The sequence below is a fragment of the Neopelma chrysocephalum genome, unplaced genomic scaffold (genome assembly GCF_003984885.1).
Source record: "Neopelma chrysocephalum unplaced genomic scaffold, ASM398488v2 Primary Assembly neopelma1_26, whole genome shotgun sequence".
Taxonomy (NCBI): Eukaryota; Metazoa; Chordata; class Aves; order Passeriformes; family Pipridae; genus Neopelma; species Neopelma chrysocephalum.
This window is the reverse complement of record NW_020897695.1, coordinates 2631047-2653867: the sequence shown is the minus strand read 5'-3', so window position 1 is coordinate 2653867 and position 22821 is coordinate 2631047. Positions and strand designations below refer to the sequence as shown.

At 40.4% G+C, this 22821-nt stretch overlaps 1 protein-coding gene across 1 annotated transcript in view; it reads right to left on the bottom strand.

The window, feature by feature from the left end:
• CHN2 (chimerin 2) overlaps positions 1 to 22821 on the bottom strand; it is a 161288-nt gene that overhangs the window by 9399 nt on the left and 129068 nt on the right. Inside the window, exons 7-10 of the mRNA XM_027675313.1 lie at positions 14612 to 14689; positions 8390 to 8474; positions 5870 to 6043; positions 3990 to 4067 (exon numbers count right to left, since the gene is read on the bottom strand). Coding sequence (XP_027531114.1) covers positions 3990 to 4067; positions 5870 to 6043; positions 8390 to 8474; positions 14612 to 14689 — 415 coding nt within the window. The remainder of the gene's footprint in view (positions 1 to 3989; positions 4068 to 5869; positions 6044 to 8389; positions 8475 to 14611; positions 14690 to 22821) is intronic.

Here is a 22821-nt window from a genome sequence, read left to right as displayed (position 1 = left end):
TAGATTTTTCTTAAGTTCCTTTTTCCTAAATGCTTTGTTTTTACTGCACAACCTTTAACATGCTTCTTTGTGGTTTTTCTTGGATTTGGCATTTGACAGGTTTTCATCTACACTGCCAAAAGGGTGAGTATGAATTAGGATGCTTCTAAGTACTCATGTAATATTTAACAGCATAATATTTTTAGCAAGTGTATTGTACCAGCCAGTCATACAAACAAGTGGGAGGACAGAATGCAGTGGTGACAATGGCAGCTCTGTGGATTAAGCACACAATGGGTGTTTTCTGGATGCCACAACACCACAGCTCAACAATGCTGACAGAGAGCAACTGTCATTCTATAGCACCAACATTCACCAGATTAAATAAATCCACATTATTCCCCTCCTTCTCATTACAAAAATCACTAAAATGGAACATTGTCAGTGCCTCAGGGAGCCTAATGCTAATTTACAGTAGGGTATTTACACTGCTTTGGCTTTGGAAGGCGGTCTTAGTTTAAATCAGATGAGGACCAACTTCACTCTGTTTTAAAACCAACTATCACAGTTTCATTGGGCCCAAATAATATTATGTGGGATGCTATTCTCTTCGCAAGATTTTAACTTTGCAAACTTGCCTTTGCTTTTCTGTTCTTGCTCTAATTCTTTGGAAGCAACAAGTGTCTCTTTGTCAGAGCAGAATTAGTCAGAGGGAGGGCTGGCTTCTCTTCATTGCACCCCTTCAGCTGCACAAGGGATCAGCAGGAGAGGTACCCTACAGCCAAGTCAGCCCCCACACCTCATCCCTGTATCATATTGTCTTCTGGCCCCTGTGGCTTGATGAAGAGCATGGGAACCAGAAAGCTTGATGGCATTATTTCAAGGATGCATCCTGTGCATTAAAATGGCCTCTCTATATTCAACCCCATTTATTAAAAGCTGTATTTCTGGAGATGCAAAAGTGTACTGGCATTTTAGCCAGGTGTCTGGGGGCTGACTCAGAAATGATGGGCAGGGAGTGACCTCTGTAATGACCGAGTGCAGTGTTCTGCTACTGCAGGCACCATGCCATGTAACCCTTCTGGTAAACCCTGCAACTTCCACTTCTAAAACTAGTTAAGGTTTTTTATCCCTGCTCTTACGAGAAGGTTGTTTCAAAGCTTTCCTTTCAGATGGTTAAAAAATGGTCTTTAAATTGTCAAACAAAATTTATTCCTGGCCAGTGTACTCCTCTAGTACTGTGTCAAGACTAAAGGGTTCTCTTCTCTGGTTCATACCTCTGCTCTCAGCATCTCCTTTGACTATTCCAAGCTATTTTAAAACACATTTACCTTCTGCTATGCAGTGTGCTCCAGAGATATCTGAGATAGTGATGTGACCACAGATAAAGCTGTTTCTGCTGCAACACCTGTCTATTAACCAGAACTGATCAGGAATTTTCCACTTTATATTTCACACACAAATTTTTTTATTTTTTTTTAACTTTAAAAAAAAGTTAATTTCCTGTAGTGAATGTGGAAATATGAATTCTGTAAAACTCCCACAAACTTCACATTCTGGGCAGAAAATTAAATTTGAACAATAAACTTCCAGGTAGTGTTGGAGGCAACCTGGCTCTCAGGTCCTTTCTCTCCCAGCTCTGTCACCTGGTATATTCCAGGTGAAAATTGGGATATTCCTCATCCTCAGATGGTTCACTCCATGCTGCTCTGGCTTCTAGTGCTAAGCAGGGGTAACAGGGCAGCAGAAAAGCAATGTTCCTACCTATGGGGCTTGGATGCAAAAGAGATGGTGGTGTCCCTGCCTCTGTAAACTTTAATCTGACAGGGAAGCTAGCCCTGAGCTGTCATGTTGGAAGTATCTTGCCAATTCAAACTTCTGCCAGCTGACAACCACCTTCTAGCTGCACAGCCCAGAAGTCAGAACAAAAAAGATCTATTTTGTTTTTCTTTAAATCCCTTCCTGCAAAAAACCTCAACTCCTCCTGCCCTTCCATCTCACTTCAGGGAGAAAACATTTTCAAATCTGGAAAGTTTTGAAAGTTCTCAGCTTCTGGTCTCTGCAATACTCTAGTCCTATAATTCTCATAACAAGGTTTTGTTCATTGTTCTGCTGCTTTTATTTATGCTTTTTTTATTCATGGCAACACTCTCTCTTTCCTTTGTTAGCCCTTTCTCCTCATGAAACTGTTAACAAAAATGAAGACACTGATCTTTATGAATTTATGCCCAATGGTCTTCCCCACAGCCTTTGTATACAAACTCTGTTCTTGCTTTCTCTGCTTCCATGTTTATCCATGCTTTTTTTCCCTTGGAAATCCAAAACTGCTAGTCACCTTACTCTTCCTGTTTCTAGATGATGCTGCCTTTGCCAGTAAATCACACTTCCTTCCTTGCTGTGGATCTAATTCAAGTTGTATTGCCATCAATTATGCTGTGAATATAGGCAATAAATAGGTGATAAACTGAAGTGGCTCCAGTGGTTCAGAGCATTTGCAAAGGAACTACAGATGCAGCAGTGTTGAAGTCATGTTCAGACATAAATTTCAATCTGCTTTCTTCCAACTCTACAACCTGTGCCTCTCCTTCTGGGTTTCATTCAGCTTGGTACACTTAGAGGAGAATTAACACACAGAACAAAAGGGTTTGCCAGACCAGATCTACCCGCAGGGAGCAGAATGGGACTTGTGAGGACCGTGATCCTCTCAGTAGCATTGATTCCTGTGGCACATCTGCAACACTACCTTCTTATGATAGCAGTCATATCATTGTGCATCTCTCTTGCCCAAATAATGCCTGACCTATGTCTGTATGTGCATAGGTTCACAACTACAGCAAGAAACATATTTTAAAATAGGTATTATATTTTAAGGATATTTCAGCATGAAAACAGTCAATTTGGAAATTGCTAGTTGGACTTTCTTTACGGTGATATCTGTATGATAAACTGCCTCCAAACACAAACTGTTCAGGCACAGTAAGACGTGGCACCCACACACCTTGCTGGCCTGTGCAGCCTCCCCTGGAGCCCTCAGACCTCCTGCCTATGGGCCGCCAGGGCCCTCAGTCCCTGCCTCAGTGATATCCCAGCTGTCTCCAGCTGTGTGTGGCCATGCACCCTTCTGGTCACAACCCTGACCCACAGGATGACTTTCTGGCTTAACCTGGACCTGCCTTGTCCCTCAGAAGTTTGTGACCACTGGACTGTGTCTGATCCTATTCCCTAATATGGCAGAGGTAATACCTGAAAAAATTAAGTAGGAAGAAAAACACTATTTATGGGAAAGGAGAAGAATATTCATGTAACTTCTTAAATGTACTTGAAAAGGTGTTTTCTATTGATGAAGGCTCTACCCTGCACTCGCTTACATACCCACTTTAAATTAGTCCTGTGTGCAAAGATTGTGTGCGCAACCAGAACCAACATAATCAGCTCAATCAATTCAGAAGGGCTATGAGGATGGTAATCAGGCAGTGTTTTAATAATTAATTTTTCAATATGCTGTACAACCAATCTCCTCAATGCTCCTCTCATCTATTGCGCGGATGGAATCACATGCACAGTGGTGCAATGTTTCCTACAAGGCTACATGCAGAATGACTTCCCAGTTGGAGTTCCTGGTCCTTAAACTCATAAATAGATTATCATATTGTAAAGCATTGAGTCTATTAAAGACAGGACTAAGAACTTTCCCCTGGCATCATCTAGGCTCGTACTTGAACTAGGGCCTGAGTCTGTACTGCTAGGCTGAGCAATCATCCAGTCACCTGCTTAGCCTTCTACCCACCAATTCTTAGTGTTTAATTATTCCTTCCAACTATGAAACATGTTTCTTCTTATGAAAAGGACTGCAGATCAATTTAAGGACTTAGAAAAGACAGATTGCTTTCTCTACGTCTGTTTATATGCCAGTTTCATTACCATGGTATCTATATAACCCCCAAAAGAACTGAAAGGTCCTAGAACTGAAAGCTTAGATTAAAACTGTACAAGATTAAAAAATGGTGTACCTCGATCAAAGGCCATTTTCACATCTTCAATGTGCTCAGTGAAGCCTGAGACTCTATAGAGGCCCTCAGACTTCAAACCTGAAAAATAAAATTCTTGTTTAACTTAGCTTCAGTAACCAACAACTATTTAGGCTTAAAACAGTAAAGCAAGAACAACAGACCTACTAAGTGTAGCAAATATTATTTGCAATGTGAAACTCCAGAGCATTTAAGGAAAGATCAAGATGATGTTAAATTGTTTCTTAAAAGGATTAAAGAATTTTAGAATTTTTACTTTCTGATTTTGTTAGGTGCATGGTTGATTTGATTATGTTAGAGGAAAATACTGCAATTTGCTAATGGTGAGGCATGTGATATTATTACGATTTATTCCTTTTATGTAGGAGATTTTCCTGGATTTGGCTATAATTAATAAAGCTTTAGAGGTCTCCCTTCCTTTTACCAGTTGCTTAATGATAAATATCAATTCAAGTAGAAGACTGCCTTTCCTGTGAGCACATTTTTTCCCTGTTTTGCTGTCAGCTTTTACTTATACACAGCTGAAAGATGCAATGGATACAGTTCTTCTCACCATCAGTACATCCCTTCTACAGTTCTTTCACACAAGCAGTCTGCTTACTTGCACAGCTCTCCCCACATTGCTCCATGCCAACATGAAATGCAGGGCAGCCCAGCACAGCACGCTGAGTTACACACACGTTATTTATTTTAATCCTAGAATTCCTTATTGTAACTGTGCACCTTGTTAACCTACTTACAAGTTCCAATACACTTTGTTTTCTTAAGAACAAAATCAGAATCTTTCATACTTCTGTGGCAATTAAAGAAAAAATATAAAGATATTGAAAAAAATGAGAGCAGGCAACAGATTTTATCTTAATCAATACATGTACAAGTAAGTGATTAGATCTCAAATGCAATGTGGCTTCCTGCTATATCATTGGAGTAAAGCTCTTCTGTCTTAGTCTATATTATTCTTTTTATTTGTCCCTGCAATGATGATATAATCCTGGTAGAGCTTTACGGAGCAGTGCAGAGGATTTACTAGTAAGTCTTTGATTCAATTCAGCAGATGATGTGTGGCTTTGAAATCCCTGTGGCTAGTATCAGTGTGTTGCTATGCAGATTACTGGGATGCTATGAATTCAACATTATGAGATTCCTGTGCTGAAGCTATGACTAACAGGAAAATTTGGCTTATTGGGCAGCACAACATACACATTTGCTATCCAAAGCAAAAATACATCATTATTACAGAGGGGATACATGATTATTGGAGGGGACATGTTTTTCCTTCAATCTGGCACAGGTCTGTTTACCAAAAACCTGTCACAAGCTTGAGTTTTGGCTGTGACGTGCTGCCTGTGCCACGGGATCCATCAGTCAGTAACCGAGCATCATGTGAAACCGTGAGCAGTTTGTGTCCTACCACAAAACACCACAGCCTGTGACCTCACTTGTCTGAGTCACTTTCAGTCACTTGTGTTCTCTTGCCCACAATGTCTGTGAAGGTTATTAAGAACAGATTTGATTTAAACTGATTACTCCAAAATTGGACGTGTCCCTAGGTATGTTAAAATAAAGTAATGAAAAAAGACACATAAATATGAACTTAAAGTTCACTTTAAAGTTCACCCCTTTCAGAAGTGAAACATAGTACATGTTTTGACATGTTTCAGAAAGCATTTCAGGAAATTGCATTAAGGAATGCCATGATTTAATTTTACTAGCTAATGCAAAGCAATGTATCACCTGCACTAAAAAAACCCTTCTCTCATCCTGTCCTCAGTGTGCATGAGCATACTACCCTGTTTAAGCTTAGCATGTAATTCAAGTCATCTTCATTTCCTTGCGTCTGCTGCTTTCCTAAGCATACAAACCTCTTGCTTCAATCTCCCGAATGCATGAATCCACAACCATGGGCCTCTGGGTATTGTGGGCTTTCACGAGTGTGGTGAGATCACAGCAGTAGACTCGTTTTATCCTCTTGAGGTCTGGTTGACAGTCGTTGGGCACGTATTTGGAGCACTGCTTATGTACGTTCAACCCACAGTCTGTAAGCAAACTTAGCCAGGTTAATTAATTAATAATGATGCTGATAGGCCTTCCCTAACAATTTATTTCCTTGGTCCACGTTAAGCAAGGGGCACAACTTCCCCATCAGTCAGCGAAGATAAAATAAATAGGATGCAGATGAGAAAGATGAGCATGGAAATGTGTAAAAATCTTACAGTGGGAGAAGTAAACTCCAGCAGAGTTGTTAAAAAGGTATAAAGACTCTGGATGTCCCTCACATCCCTCTGAGCTGTAGGTGACCCCTGAAGCAGTGTGGATTGGTTCATTACTGGACACATAGCTCAAGGTGTTGCATTTGAACATGTGAGGCTTAACTTGTGGGTATTTTAGATTAGCCTTAAATAAAACTGGCACAGTAATGACTGTCTTCTGCTGGTTGTCGTGAGGCTTAGCACTGGTCACGGTTGAAGAACCTAAGATTCACCTGAACCCTCAAACTGGGACAGTGCCTTGAGCTAGCATGCCTCACTCTGCCTTCCACATTCTTGCAGTGTCACATTTTGGCTTGCTCTGCCACGTCAGCAGACTCCTCATCTCTGGCTCATCACTTCACTGGTGACTAAAGTCTCCCCTGTGTTTAGTCTGTAGGTCAGTTTAGGCATATAAAATGCTGTGAAAGGCATGATGTAAAAAAGTGACTCATTTTACAAATAGCTCTTGTTGTCTTACTCCAGAGTCAAATCCTACTGTCAGTTGCACGGGTGGGTTTCTATTAACTTACACATCACTTTTTCATCTCCACAAATTGAATTTTTTTAATAGACTCAAATATTCAGCCTAATGAATTTATAACCCTCAGTAAACACCACCATCGTGAGTTGCATTATTTCACACAACTGTGATTCCTTTTTAATGCCTTCCCAGTCATGCCCATCACTGATGGTACCCTTTGAGTTAACTTAACGTTAATCTGTTAAAAATGTAAACATGACTCTATTACTTGCAGCACGTTTCAGTATTCTATAAAATATTAATCAAGCAAAATCATATAACACCTCAACAAACATATACAAAACCTCAACATTTAATGGAATTGGGTGGTTTTTTTTGTGTTTCTCCATAAAGTTATTACTGCATAATACATTGTTGTTCTGTGAAATCTAAACAAATGTGAGTGCTGTAGTTAAGATCCTCCCTGCATTGTTTTCAGTGCTGTTCTCCAAGCATGTGAAGTTAAATCCAAATGCATCTGTCTACTTAAACGTTCATAATTTAATGAGGAAGTGTATTATGTTTCATGCTAAATAAACAAGCCTTTTCATAAGTTTAATACTTTATGTATGTGAACAAATACAGTGTTATGCATTAGTGAGGTCAGGTTTTGCACACTTGTGTTTAAGATCAAATAGCTTGAGAAGCAAACTACTACTCCTCTTTTTTAATGTCCTTCTCATATTCTTTGTGTTACCCTTATTCATCTACAGGCAGACAAGATATAGCAGTAGCTGAGACTGCACTTATTACAAATGCATTTGAGAAAGGTATTTTGATCCTTCAAACTGCAGTCTAAATTTTAGGTAAAAACCACCTCCTCCATTGATGGAAGGCAGATGTCAGGGTTGTATGTGTTTGGTGCCAGTCGGAGATCAGGAATGCCTGGAGGTCAGGCAGGGAGACGTAAGACAGAGGTAAGACAAACAACTTTTGGAAGTGATTCTAGATGTGGAGAAAGAAGATATGAAAACCCATTTGCAATACACCAAATACTACTGCTACTACAAAAGCTCATGATGTGATGATTATTGTATTTTTCCAAGATCATTTTTCCAACAGAAGAACAAACAAATTTAAAATAATTGAGGCACTATTAAAATGCCAATACAGCTACAGAGGCACCAGAAAACTAATTCCCCTTGGAAAATGAAGGTCGTATTTTTTGGTTTTATCTTGAGGTGGGATACTTCAGGCTTGCAGCAATGCACAGTTTTTTATGGGAAACAGGTGGCAGTCTTTTTTGCAGACAAGGGCACTTATCGGCAATTGGTGGCAAAAAGATGAGTTATGAAGCCTAGTTGCTGGCTGGATTTGCCATTTACAGTGCTTTTTTCTTAAGACATAAAAACATTAAGGGATAACTTAACCATAGAACAAGTTTTAATGTATACACCAAGGCACAGACAGGACCAAAAGGATGTCACTCAGCAACCAAGGCCTTATGGCTTCATTTCTAAATGAGCTAATGAGGCAAATGAAAATGCTCTAACTTCTGCAGGAGGATTTCTTGCCTTGTTCTGTACAGAAATCCTGGCCCCCATTCCTGCAGGGAGTGCAAGCTGGGATGGGACACATGTCTGAGCAGTTTAAGAAAATGCTGAAAGGGCTACCTGAACATCTCACTCCCTGAGCGATGAGACCCCACATGAAGTTGGCGCAGTATTCACACCAGTGCGGACCTCGAAATGTATGGACCTGTAATACAAATGGAGGTTGGAGAAAGAAATGGGGTCACTGGGAGGCAGATGGTCTGACAGATGGAACAACTGAAATGGATAAACAACAGAAGACTCAGTAGGAGTAAATCTTCAGCATACAGTGCCCACATCCAATGTCTAGATGAAATAAACCATGGGAACAAAAATTTGCTTTGATCTTGTAGTTTATCTTTCAATAGGCTTAACATTAAAGAGAACTGGGCTGTGTATGACACTGAAAACAAATCATTTTTGCAAGCTGACATTCTAACTATAGGGGAGGTGAGGAACCCAGGATTAAAAAAGTAAAACTAATAATCCAAGGAACTATAGATAAAAGCAAATGACACCCTTCCTCACTCGAGTAAGTAAATTGAACTCACATAGGGAAAAGATGTCAGTAGACTCTTTTTCAGCAGACCAAAATTTATTTTGCTACAGTCCACACATGAGTAAATAAGGAGGAATAAAATGACCTGTGTGCTGACAGAACCCACAGCCAGGTTTTGCACACCACCGCTGCTTCCAACACTGCTTTTCTAAAGGCTATAGCGGAAGACCTTTTTATTTAAGATGTGTGTTCTGGTAAAGTAAGCATTTCATTTTCATTGAAACAAAGAGTAAATAGTGAGGTCCATGCCCGTGTGAATGGACACGATATGAGCTAGTTCTAGCCAGAGACTTAATTGAGCCTAACAAAACATAAATCATGCACACTCTGGCTGCTAATGCGTCCTTTTATTTCTCTCTGCTCTTGTTTACCCATTGGGTGAATGGCTGAAAGGCCGCTTCCACCCCCTGGGATGGGGAAAGATGCTCTTTGCTTTCCATAGAGTGAAAAAATGGTCATTGTCCTTTTCAGATAAACTGTGAAGTTTTAGGCCAAGCATTTGGCTTGCTAACGTTTTTGCTCCATTTGTGTGCAGAATCACACTTACACAAGCCTGTACTCTTGAGTCCAGGAAGATGAAGTATTGCGATTTTAATACAGTTTTTATCTCTTTTTGATTTTGAGATAAAAACATGAGCTTGACTACAAATGGCTCCTGACCAACTACTCAGTCAAATGATTGTGTGAATAAACTTAAAGCAATAGTAATTCTTCCTCCCTTTTGGTAGTGAAAGGTCAAAACTGGAATGTCTGACTGGTCATAATTATTTTTTGAAGTGGTATTTTACCTCTCAGAAAAACATGTATATCTGTGAAACAAGACTTTGCAACAAAGTTTGAGATAGATATATTAATAAATATAGCCATATACTACTTTCTCATTTCATTTTTATTTTGCAGAGTGGGTAGCTTGAATTTCAGACATGGCTTTTCATGGTGGTAAACAGCTGTACATAACATCAGCTGGTGACCTGAGTTTCAGTCACATGCACCGTGTGACCTTCACTGGATACAAAACTACAGCTACTACTAATTATGCCTGCATCTTTACCATTTTTAGACTGAAAGCCACATAATTAGTAGGTCTGCACCTGCACTTAATCGTGGGTGAAAATCATCTGCTGTGGGAAGATAGCTAACTGTCTTCTGCTTTGCAGCAGTTTACAAAAGCTAACCTTGTGAGAAGGGCTGTAAAAGCTCAGTCATGACTTCTAAAACCACACCATTTCATATATAAAGTCCATTGCAGTTACTAGGATATTTGGGGCCTACTTGCTCACTTTACATAAAGCTTATTTCAGCTGATCTTGCCGTGGCTTATTTTGAAAATGGTAGCTGATTATTCCTTGATCTCTCCTGTCATTAACTGGAAAGTCATCAATGCTGGCTGAGGGCTCCATTTGAGAAGTGCTGACGGCGCACCCTTCCCTTGTTCCGTTCAGCTTGGTGGCCCTCAAAGGTTGAGTTCTCTTTATTCATTCACTTCAATTTTTCACGGATCTGCATTTTAGCTCAAATGGCAAGTCTCCAGCTGAAATACCCTGTGAAAAGCTAGTCTTGGTGGTTTCTGGCCAAGTTGAAACTAACTGAAAAAAGGGAGATTTTCAAAAGTTTCTAGATGAAGGTGCAAAAAGTATCTTAAGATGCAGTTTTGAAGTAAGTATCTTATGGCTTGACATTAATTTTAAAGAAATAACGGAGGAATTCTGTTCTTAGGAACACTTTTGAATGGTAAATGGGAATTTTGCCTGCAAGATTGGCCTTATTTCTGTTTTAAACAGTGAGACGTAACAGCAGGTCTTAGGTTTTTGAGATGCGGTTTTAGGTTTTGCCCCATCCTTTGTAGCCGCATCATTATGAATGGGCTGGGCTTAGATTTTTTTGAAATATGATCAAGAGTTATTTATTGCTGGTCCCAACCCCATCCTGCCATCTCAGGAGACCTCTCTGTGCGCAGAAAACATAGGCTTGGGCTGCTTGGGCTACAGCTGACACATAATTCCAATTTTTAAAAGAATTTACAGGGAACTATTTCTCCAAATAAGCTAAAATTATGATGTTTCAGATGATACACTGAAATTTTCCTGTTCCATCTTTCAGCCTCTTTCAATAAAAAGTCGTTTCTTACGTCCATGTCTCTTCTCTGATGGTCAGTTTCACACAACACTACATTGCGTGTCTCTTCTTGTTTCCTTCCTGTGCTCTCACTTTTGCCCTTCACCCGTCTGGTGCTCTTTTTTTTTAAATGGTGGCATTCCCCCAGTAGGTGCTACCATATTGACTTCTAGTTTGTGTCTGAGTTGTCTTCACAGAGGGAGAAACTGAGACCAAATTTAAGGTGTGCTAGTATGGTGGCAAAACAAAGTTATACCTTAAGCAATATTGCAAAAACAGACAAAAAAATTGCCTTGAATTGAAACACGTTTTTTATTGGCATTATATAGTGTTGTTTCTGTGAAAATTTTGTTGTTTATGTGGTTGGGTTTGAAGACTTTTCTATTTGCCTCCAAAGAAGATTTTTTTACAGACTTTCGCCTGAATAAAGGCACATTTGCACTCTCCTGTGGACTCCTGCTGAACCTGAGCCATTTGCAGGGAAGAAAAGCTAACTCTGCTGTTATTTTTGTTTAAATGAATACACATAATTTTCATGATGTCGGTAAAAAATGTCTCCCCAAACCCTTTGTCTCCCAGAAGCAGTATTATCTGCAGTGCTTAACACAAGGGGAAATTTATCCCAGAGCCTCCTCTCTCCCAGCAGATCTGACTTGTCTGTAATCAGCTGCCTTTGCTCTACTAGCCTGCCTGCAAATGGGATTTGCCCATTCTATAGTGGCAAACAGGCACAGTATTGTGGAAAATGCACATTATTCTGCTGTATTCGCTCACTTAAAGCAGCACAGAAGCCCTCTCATGAATTCCCAGCATAGAACAAAGAGCGTGGAACATCCCCAAACTCCATGCTGCTGCCCTCAGGCAGAAGGTTGACTTCACCACCAGCTGGGACCCCACTGAAGCTGGCAGGTAAAGCTCATCTGAAAGAGCCTCCTGGATCCTAACGCATGAGTACTTTGTGATCCAGTTAGGCTGACACCCACATAGCTAGAGAAATACCTCTGTGTTTTTCTAAACAGGGCTTCAGAGATTTATTCTTTTTCCTGAATTACGGTATGTCTACACTGGCTTATGCAAAGTTGTCCCGCCAGACAGACGCCAGCTCCAAACCTAAATCCATGTGACTATGTGGTGTGCTCAGGATGAACCCAGCTTAACAAATCAGCCTGGATACTAAATCTTTTTTTGTTCATTTGCTGTGAGTGTCTTGAAATTTGGAAGAGAGGTTGAATGAGAAAGCATGGATGCTCAGAAGGGCATAACGTGGTGTCCTCATGCTCCAAACTTCAACACCACTTTATAATTTTTGTATTAGTTTGGCAAGGATGGAGGGAGAGCTGTCCTTGCTCTGAATTTGTGCCTTTAGTCTGTTCTTCCTTTTGTGCCTTCTCTCTTCCAGTAAGTAAGATCTTTGGTGTAAGATCTACAAAAATCTCATCAACCTCGCTAAAAATGTGCCCTTCATTTTTAAGATTCTTCACAGCTAAAGGACAAGAGCTAAAGAGTGTTTGTTCATGAAGAATAGCCTATGACAAGATTATGAGGGACAGTCTGACACGTAACCTTTATCTCTGGGAACTGAGATGAATGATACAATACATGTCAGTATTCACCTAAAAATGGGTAAGACAACTTTTTGAATGTCTGCAAAATAGCGCTGTCCTTCAGATAAATCCTATACCATTATAGCCTGAGTGCTGACAAAAGCCATTAAGAATTTTGCCCCAAGACCCATAAAGCCATACTTTTCTAAATAATTTCTTAACTCTTTTATGCAATGAATATGGAATATATAAAAGATATTAGCCTTGAATTTAGACATGTTTTAAATCTAAATACTCTATTCTGAATATACTATCCACATTTTTTGTTCAACAACTAGACATGCTCTAATATATTCCTTTGGAAAACTAACTGTATTTGCATAGTGAACATATTTGTTCATTACGCAAATGTAACACTTTTGATTGACCTTTCTGGGCAATTATTTTAAAAAATGCTTGTTCCCTAAGGTTTGTTAGTGCCCTTACTAGGAAAAAACAATAATTTTCTGCTGTCAAGCCTTTGAATACATATCTATTTTAATCATGTGATTTTCCATTTAAACTATGACTCTCTTGAAACAGAAAGGAACAGAGACTGTACAACAGTTAGATTGTGCAAATGCAAAGTTAACTGGGCACATGTCCAGTTATAAATCAAAGCCAAAACAAGGGAAATTTTGAAGAGGAAAGAATGCATGGGTCAAAGTGGAAAAAAGTCTCAGTCATGAGAAAATACTTTCTAGTTAAACTAAAATAGTTTTGATATTAAAATGATAATGAGGGCCAAACCCAGAAAGAATGAAAGCTGGCTTAATCAAGCAAGAAAACACAGAGTATTTCCCCTATTTCCTTCAGTGCCGATCAGAGAGATAAATATTGACTTTTCTGTAGCCTGGGTCAAGGAAGGGGAATGAGAAAAGGGATGCTATGATTCACTTTGCCCACTAATATTAAATTATTGATTTGCCAACTACAGCAGAAGTACTGCAGAGGAGAGTCATGTCTGCACAGCAGAACATGTAGAAAAATAAGAAGTGAAACTCTTTTTGCTAACTGAAATAATTTTAATCAGTGTTTCTCCGTTTTTGACAGGCCCTAGAAGAATATCAGAAAATTCTTGTTCTGCTAATGAGTGGAACTATTCTGACAGTGACCCAGATCAGCATCCTCAAGGAGCTTTAACTAAACTGAGGTTTCAAAGCTGAGATACATTCCTTTCTTGTCTTGTTACTGCCTCTTATTCTCGATGCTTACTCTGATAAGCATCAAACCGCAATTTGACAGCATTAGATACGGTAACTGGCTGGCACACTCTGAAACCAGCACAGTCCTTTTGGCAAAACATTTTAATACAAGCTGCCTGGAAGGTCCGTTTCCAAAGCTGAGTCACTTCCCTGCTGCAGTCTGCCAGAGACAGCCGTTGGGGAAAAAATCCCTAAGAATCTGATTTTGTATGTATAAGACAGCAAAAAGATGACCCATTTAAACATCACTGTGTTTGTCCAGAGATTTGTTTTAGTTTGACAAGCAAACACAAGCTCACATCATATAGCTCAGTGAGACTCTGAGAGCATTTCCTTAGCATATGGTGGTGGAACAAAAGCTGGGAGACAATACCCACCGCTGTGTTTTGCTTCACTGTTAGGAGCACCCAAGCCCCCCTCAACTTCTTCTGAAAATAGAAATGGTCCAAAATGTTTTTTGGTAAAATGCTTCTGATAATAGCTAGATTTTGAAAAGGGACCTTTTTCTTAATTAAAAGTACATACACACTTAAGATAAAGACAATCAACATGAAGTACTTTGTTTCTGAATAAAAAAGAAACCCAAATCTGGGAAAAGAGCTAAATTGCCAGTCAAGTAGTGCAGTGAGCAGCAAAACTATTATTTGGATTAAGTCCCCATATAAAGCATACTAAGAATGCAGTTAAGGGAACTTAAAATAAAAATAAAAAGGCATTTTTTCAACACTTTTCTTAGGGCTAGTATAAATAGATGCGTGCATAACTCATCACAGCAAAAAAACAAAATGTGAGGCATCTCAACAAAACTTTTTAACTGAAAATGATAGGAAGTCATGCTTACCTTAAAATTGTGTGCTTTTTCATAGTTGAAGTGGTTGTCATTTTGAGTTAAGGCTGCTCTTCTGACCAAGGAGGTGATCTGTGAATAGGCAAAGAGTTTCAGAGGTTGCCACAAAAGTGCCCCCTTTACTCCCACCTTCACCCCCAGGGCCACGGCCAGGAGCTCTTGGCGCTTCCTTCCTCGTTTCGACTTGTGAACAACAGCACAGTTTTTCTCATTTTCCAGCCACAGATCCTCTGAGAACATAGTGCTGGGATCCCAAATCTTTTCCCTGTCTTCCTCGGCGCCAGGGAGCCTGACTGTAGTCAGCACGGTACAGTTTGTCCAACTGCTTCTGATGTTAGACAGCAGATTTGAAGCAGCTGCAGCCCATTCTGCAGAGACCTCTGGCATGTGACTTGAATGGGCCGTCTTGGGGGACGGAAGGAGCTTCTGCATCTGAATAAGTAACGGCCTGTGCCGTGCGATTTCTTAAGGCAGATGTGTCTCTCGAACAATAGCACGAATTCATACACTGAGCAGCCTCCCTCACTGCCCTCCCCGAGCGGTGGTCTCCAACTAGGTGCTGCCCAAATACCGGCCGGGGACACACAGCATTACAGCTTCACCCCGAAAGGCATTTCCAGAGACAGATCGCTTCAACTCCGCAGTGTGATAAAAATGAACAAACAAACAAAAAGCCCCTGGAAAGCCCACACAACTGAACCTGATTCTGCATCCAATTACACTCAGACTCTGAGACTTATCAGCCAGCAGTCTGCATGCCAGCAGATTAAGCCCTTAAAACCATGATGATTGTTTAATCTTACAGGGCAAAAAAAAATTTTTTTTTTCTTTTTCCTTTTCATATCCCATACAAGGGGAAAAATCCAGCAGCACTCCAAGCATTAATAGCACTTTTATGCCATGTTTTAAACTAAGCATTTTGTCAGTGTGCACTTAGTAGCACTGAGGTAGCTCACTGCCAGGGAAAGGTGAAAGCTCAGCTGGGACTATGCAGGCTCAGAAGCCCTGGAGCCCTGTGGCTTCAGTGAAGGCAGCAGAGGAACTTCACACGGATGTAGGAAGCCCACATGCACAGCCCTGCTTGCAGAACAGGGTCGTCCTTTCTCTCGTTACCTGAATCTATACATTTTGGGGGGAACTGATTTCTAGTTAAAGCCCAGGCACAGGAGGTATCAGAACCCTGACCAGTCTGTGCTACAGCTTTCAGTGTTACTTTGGACATGTGATCCACTTCTTTAAAGGCAGGTAGTTCCCCATCCCAGGACACAGATGCGTGATATTGAGAATTCCCTGGGAAGCACATTCAGTGTTCTCTTCCCACTGGTTTCCTTCCCTCCAGCTTCTACTCCTTTACTGAATATGCCAATTTTCCATCCATAAGAGGATAGTAGTTACCTGCTTGGCAGAGCACTGTGAGATTTAATTTTCTAAAGTGTGCCGAATGCTCGAGGTGCTGTGACAGAGCCAGCTGGGGGGATACCAGTGCTACTGGGAAAACTGCCTCTTTGAACTAGAAACACTAAAGAGCACATCAGCCTTTTACAGTCTGCTTCACTTCAACTAACCCAGAAAATATGTGAAATTAAAATATTTATTTCACTTATATTAACTTGTGAAGTTGACCTTGCCTCTATTTTTTTCAGCCTGCTTTTACCTCAGGCTGAAAAGGCAGAAGACTCATCTAATTCACTTACTAAACCCTCCACCATACAGACTGCCTGCTCTTAGTAAAAGTGATGCTCTCCTAATTTGAAAGCCCATGGGGACAGATGGTTGTCCATCAGTAACATCAGGCTGTGCAATTTCAGATAGTACCCTACTTAGGGTTTTCAAGAAGTTGTGCAAACTGCAAAATCAGCTTATCAGTTATAAAACAATGCACTTAATTCTATGTATAGCATACTTAATTCCTTTCTTTTTCAGGTAATTCACAACACCACTCTTTACATGCTCCCATGTAAAGCTCCAAAGCTTCTGCTCCCCAATAGTGTGGATTTCCACACAATGCCTTTGCTCCCTGAGCAGTTGCTGCCCATTCAGCCTTTCCCCAGGGCTTGGCACTGTTATCTGATCACTGGTGACAACTGGCTGTGATGCATGTATGAACATTGCTCTGCCTACAGGAAATCCCTACTGCTCTTCCATATGTCCTCCTGCTAGTGAGTCCCAGTTTCTGCTAGCTCAGGACCTTTATCTGCTTTCCAGCAGATAGACAGACTATAGCTCCCCAGCTCTCTCTTCACCTATTTCAAGAGGTAAGAAGTACTGGGTTTTGGGACATCTCTGAGCCCACTGGCAGCAATGGCTTCAGTTCAGGTATCACAAAGGAAACCTTGGAGTTGCTCAAAGTTCTTTTCACACTCCATTTTCTTTCCTCAGTGCCATTTAAAATGTATTTACATTTATCTGGAAGAAAACCCCCAAAGTAACTCAGAGTTGTCAGACACCTCTGAAGCTACAGCACCTAAATCCTCATATATATATATAATCTACTTTTTCTCTGACTTCCAGCATAACAGATCCAAAGTCAGAGAGAGGTTGGTTTCCTAATAATGCTCTAATATTTGCATTTATGTCACTCGACTGATAAAAATCCCATTATATAACCAATATTTTTTTACATAACATGGCAGATTTGATACTCAAGTGACAGGCTTATGATGATACATCTTGGAATTTCAATTTATTAAACTATTTTTGGAATATCAGAGTTTCAGCCTGGGATCAGACATACAGACATATTTAATGGAAACTCTGAGTGTTCACACAGAAGTATTAAACTTAATCGACTTGAGGGAGGACAACTCAGCCAAACCAGTTCATATGACTAAGACAGAGCAGTATTTACTGCTTATCATATATGAAATTTTATTTATCTGTTGGGTATCAGCCTTGCTTGCACCTCCTTTAGACAGTTGTTTAGTGGGATCCCTTGCATACACAGGATGTGTACAGAAGGCCAGCAGTGAGTATGTCCTCTAAAGAAGCTTAATCAGGTTTGGTGTTTAAAATGGCACTGTAAAACTGAGATGAGCTGGAGAACATATACCACCCCTTCCCTCTCTAAATATAATGCAAACTTCAGCAATGACAAATTCTCAGCCGCAATCAGTTCCAATGTAGTGATACCACAGACTCACCCCAGAGCTCTCTTTTATCCGTTTTCTTTTCCTTAACACATAATTTACTGCACATGGTGTCAATTCATTTAAGGAGCATCTCTTGATCAAGTTAGTGAGTTAGCCTGAAGCTGAAGAGAATGCCAGCGGCTAAAAATATTATTGCTGGTTGTCACTGAATGTCTAAGCTCGTGAAGGCTGAAAGGCAAATACGGGTTATCTGTGTTTTCAGACCAAAGAATTTCTGCACAACATAATTTTAGTTTACTAGTTCCTTTGTAAAACATATGTACTGTATAGGAAATTGGGCATTTACAGCAAAATAAATGTCACTGAACCAGAATAATAAAATTAAGGAGGGGGGCTGGGGGTCACAGGGTGACTCAGCTGTTGCGCCATTTCTAGCGTGCCTCCACAGCACGAGCTGAACCACACCATTGTCTCTCCCCTCAAAGACTAGTGTCTTGTTAGCTAACAAAGGCCTCGGGGGTAGGAAAGAACAAATTGCAGTATGAAAAGTTTTCAGTTTTGTACATGTGGCATGATTTCTATTCCAGTCGTGTGGGCAGCACAGAGGACGTGCTAGAAGCAGGCGGTGGGGGAACTCTGCACGCTGCCCAGCTCCTCTGTGCCAGCTTCACTGTGATGGGAAGAGACGCTGTGGAAGTGATGGCTCCTCTCCCTGAGCTGCCACCATGCCCACCCATGGCTGGCAGGGAGGGTGTATCAACTGGCAGGTCCTTGGCTCACTGCTCTGCCCGCCGGTGGACACAACTATGATGAGAAGAGGAGAGGCACAGCCATGTCTCCTTGGATGACACCACAAGTGAAAAGGAGATTGCTCCATGATGAGGAACTGTCACAAATCCATGACTGATCTCTAACTAAATACACTGAACACTGCACATAGATACAATCATAGGTCAAAGAGAGGCCTATTTCCTTGCGGGCATGGCGTACTTGGTAATCTGCCAGACTGATTATGTTTGCACAATTGCAAACACGTGGTGGAGATGACACACAGTGTAAGAATCTTGCAGCTATTGGGTTTTTCCTAGTTTTCTCCCATGGAGCTCTTCCCACGACATGCTCAGAACATGTCAAAGAAGCCACCTCTTAGCAAGACACAGGGCACAGAGGGGAAATGGTGGTGGAGGCCAGTCAGCCAAAGGCCTTTGCCATACCACAATGCTGCCAGTCCATGCTTCCCACTGCCATGGCACTGGGAGCTGCCATTAAAAGGCTTCTGTGCTGCTGAAACTGTGGGAGGAAATAAGCTCCAAGAAGAAAACCTGCTGAACACAAAGCCAAGCACAATGCCTGCAGAGCGTTGCTTGCCAACCTGATCTTTTAAAACCCTCTTTCCTAAGAAACCCTCCCTCTGGCAGGAAGACTCTTGATGTCAGTTAGGTGAGCAGGGCTGGGAAGACACACAAAAGGAGGCCAGGAGTTTATCCTAAGAGGGAGTCAGACCACACAGCAACCAGGCTGTTGCTGCTCTCCAGTTTGCTTTTGGGGGGAACACCATCAACTTGCTCTCAGGGAATCGAACCCAGAAAAAATCTAATTAGAATTAATTGGCTGCCAAACTCCTCTGTTCAATAGAGCTCTAACAGCAACCGCTGAGAGTTTCCCCAAAGGCAGATCTGTTGGGACTCCTCAAGGGTGTCTCTTCCCTACCTCAAATGCAACAGTCTTTTGTTTCCAACATAAAACTTCCTTTCAGGTGAGCTGTTGCTCAGTAAACTGGACACTGTTATTAAAAAAACAAAGAACCACGATGGTGTTTTAAAGGATTAAGATTTATCTATAGTTTTGCTTTTTACTATTTGGAATTTCAATTTTTTTTTTTTAATAACCACCAGTAACTCTGCAAATTATGACTGAGCAGCTGTCAACAACATACATAAGTGTTTATGGCAGCAGATTATCTACACTGGGCTCCTATTCTGGAAAGCCTGGTTGCATTTCCATCACCACCAATCACACCTATCTTTTGCAGATAACTCAGTTCAGAGCAAAAGGAACTGCTCATTTAGGAGGATTCCTGCAGTACATGCTCTGACATTAAAGTTATTAAAATTGTAATATTTACCTCTTCTAAATTAATATGATTGATTATTTATTAGCATCACAGCAACCAGTTCTTATATATATGCAATTCTTTCTGACAGGGTATTCAGTCCCCACCCCCACAGATGAAAGACACAATTTATGTACAGCAAATGGAAATATAATCTCCCTTAAATTCAGATCCCATTTATAAATCCTCCTCAAACAGATTTTTCTGTATGCATCATGATTATATTTCTCAAAACAATGTAGTGAACCAAACAATACAACAGCCAAAGGTGAAATACTGTAGAATCAGGAAGGCACTAGTGAGACTATTATTAAAAATAATAGCTGCTGTAAGCCTCTTATAGAGTATTAATATAATAAACTATGGTCTATTTTGGAACAAAAACTGGAGGTCACATTAAGTGATATGCAATTACATAATCATCTTCAATTAAAAAATAGTGAGTGGACTAAAAGCTTTTATATTGTCAGGCAATCGTATCACTTAATGAGTTAAGTTGTGTATTTCCCCTCCACCACTGTATTGAATATGTTTGAAATTGTGTTTTGATTTCTTAATTTTGTAAACTATAATAAATATACATTATGTTACAAATACAATGTCAGTATCAAGGAAGAAATAGTGCAGAAATAAGGAAAGGACCTAGGTATAGTATGAAGTAACACAGCAATTCCCTTGAATAACCCTGTAGAGATTAACATGGTAACAGCAGGTCTAGCCTATTTATTGTCTTGACTTCCTTTCCTCCCACTCTCTCCATTATCCTTCCCAATCCATCTCCATACTTGTCAAGGTTATTAACGACATTTTCCTGGCCAAGTTCGTGATCCTCTCCTCTGTGCTTAATACTCATGACCAAAACAGTAACAGAGGGATGAACGAGGGGAGGCGTGAGGGCTAAGAGGGGCAGATGAGAGCAGAGCTGGATACCACTGCCATTGCTGCTGCCACAGAGGAACACCAGGTCCCCCATGGTGGGGCTGGCAGGAGCCACTTCATCTGCAAATAGGACTTTCTCAGGGTAACTGCACTGAAATGATTTCTGAATTACTTCTTGTTCACTGTATGGACACAACACACATAACTGACTGAATTTGACTGCCTGCAACGTACATGAATGAGTACTGTTATAAATTAACTTGCCTCTATGATAACATCTGGTCTGTAGGAAAACAAAATTCAAACATAATATTTAACCTGATATTTATAAAAAATCTGCAGTGATCCTCTTATTCTTTCAATGATGACTTTTTTTTTTGACAACAAAACTAACAGAGTATTTTTCTAACAAATAGATACTTAAGAAAAGGATGGATGGATGGATGGATGGATGGCAGGCATCTAATCTAAACCAGTACTCTATTCTTGCTTTATAACCAAAGGAGAAAAACAGAAACCTCCAGACAGTGATTCATCCTCTTCTGTGACAGGCCAAGTCTAAAATGTGTAAGCTTGAATTGCCTTCTTGCTGCACATTTATGGATCATATAAGAAAATTCAATGGCTCAGATAGAAACAGGTAAAATTATTATCCCTTTGAACTATTTTCTATATCTATTTCTATATCTGTTCTTCTGTTATCTATATAATTTTAGAATAAATTAAATAAGGAATAATTTATTTTACCAGCTCAACCAGTATAATAACTGTACTTTGTTTTGGCTATCAATACTTCCCATACTTTAGTCTGGCTAAGACTCATGATCTGGAAACATGGAATACCCAGTTTACTATATAATTTGTTACACAGTTTCATGCACCTTTATGGGTTTATCTGGGCTCATGGAATCAACTTTTTCAAGAAGTATAACTGTAGAGGGATCAGTCTGTAATTGATAGAGATTCCTAACGCTGACTATATAGGTAGCCAGTATTTTGACATTTCACCCACAGAGGAAATAGCCTAGCAACATAATGAACTTAATATGACATACAGTGGCCTCTATGAGTTAAGAAGGAAGTGACTCATGCTGTCTGCAATACATGGGACTATTAGTCAAGAGACAGAGATTTAAAAAAATAGCATAAACATTATAGTTTTTATCCAGACCCCCACTGGATGCTGGGTCAGCACTACATAAGCTATACAACTATATGACCTGCTCATATTTTCACTTTTTCACTATGAAGCTCTTGCTTTCTGAAGAAACAGCACTTTGTTTAGGAAAGCCAGCTTGCCATTGATTAAAACCATCACTGCTCTGCAAGGAGACTGCAGAGCCTGAATCAGAGCCAAACCCACTGAGCTGCCACAAAGAGAAGTGGAGAAGTTAACGCACTTACTTCTCTGTCTGGGGAGAGGGCAGGAGGCAAGAATGTCCCTTTTGAAAAAGGTGACTCCTGTGAGTGTGGCACAGAGCCCTTGAAAGGATGTGATTAGAGGAAAAGGAAAAGATGGCAAAAGGGCTGGAGGCACTGTAGCCAACAGTGGTCCTTCTCTTGGGGACCGTTTGGCTTGCTCATGTGGGGATGTCATTAACTATAACTGCTTGTTATTAACCATAACTGCTCGAAGGAGCTAGTTGGATGACATGCTCAATCACAGGGTTACACTGGGGACCATGTTTTGTGAGACTGCATTAAGTCTGTTTAATGTCAGCTTGATAATAAATCCCTGTGCTATACAGCTACTGTATTGTATAATGGTCACAAGGCCTGGATGTTTGACCATATGCCTTGTTACACTCCCAAATATATAAATATATACACAGCACTCTACACTAACACCCTCACTTTTGGGATAATTGTTATTTCTTTGTCTCAAACACTACTACCTCTACAGCCAGGTGTTATCTCAAGGCAGCACAATAACTGGCTATCTTCTCCTTACACAGTAAAACCTAACACAACAAAAATAAACACAATATAAAAATTTAAAGCCTGAAAGTTCTTCTGTTTCTCACTTTGAGTTCTGATACTAGATGTTGGTGAGAGTAAACTTCTCTCAGAGTAAGACCAACTCAGCCTTGCAGCACATGCTCTAGGCTGGGTCGTATAAACTG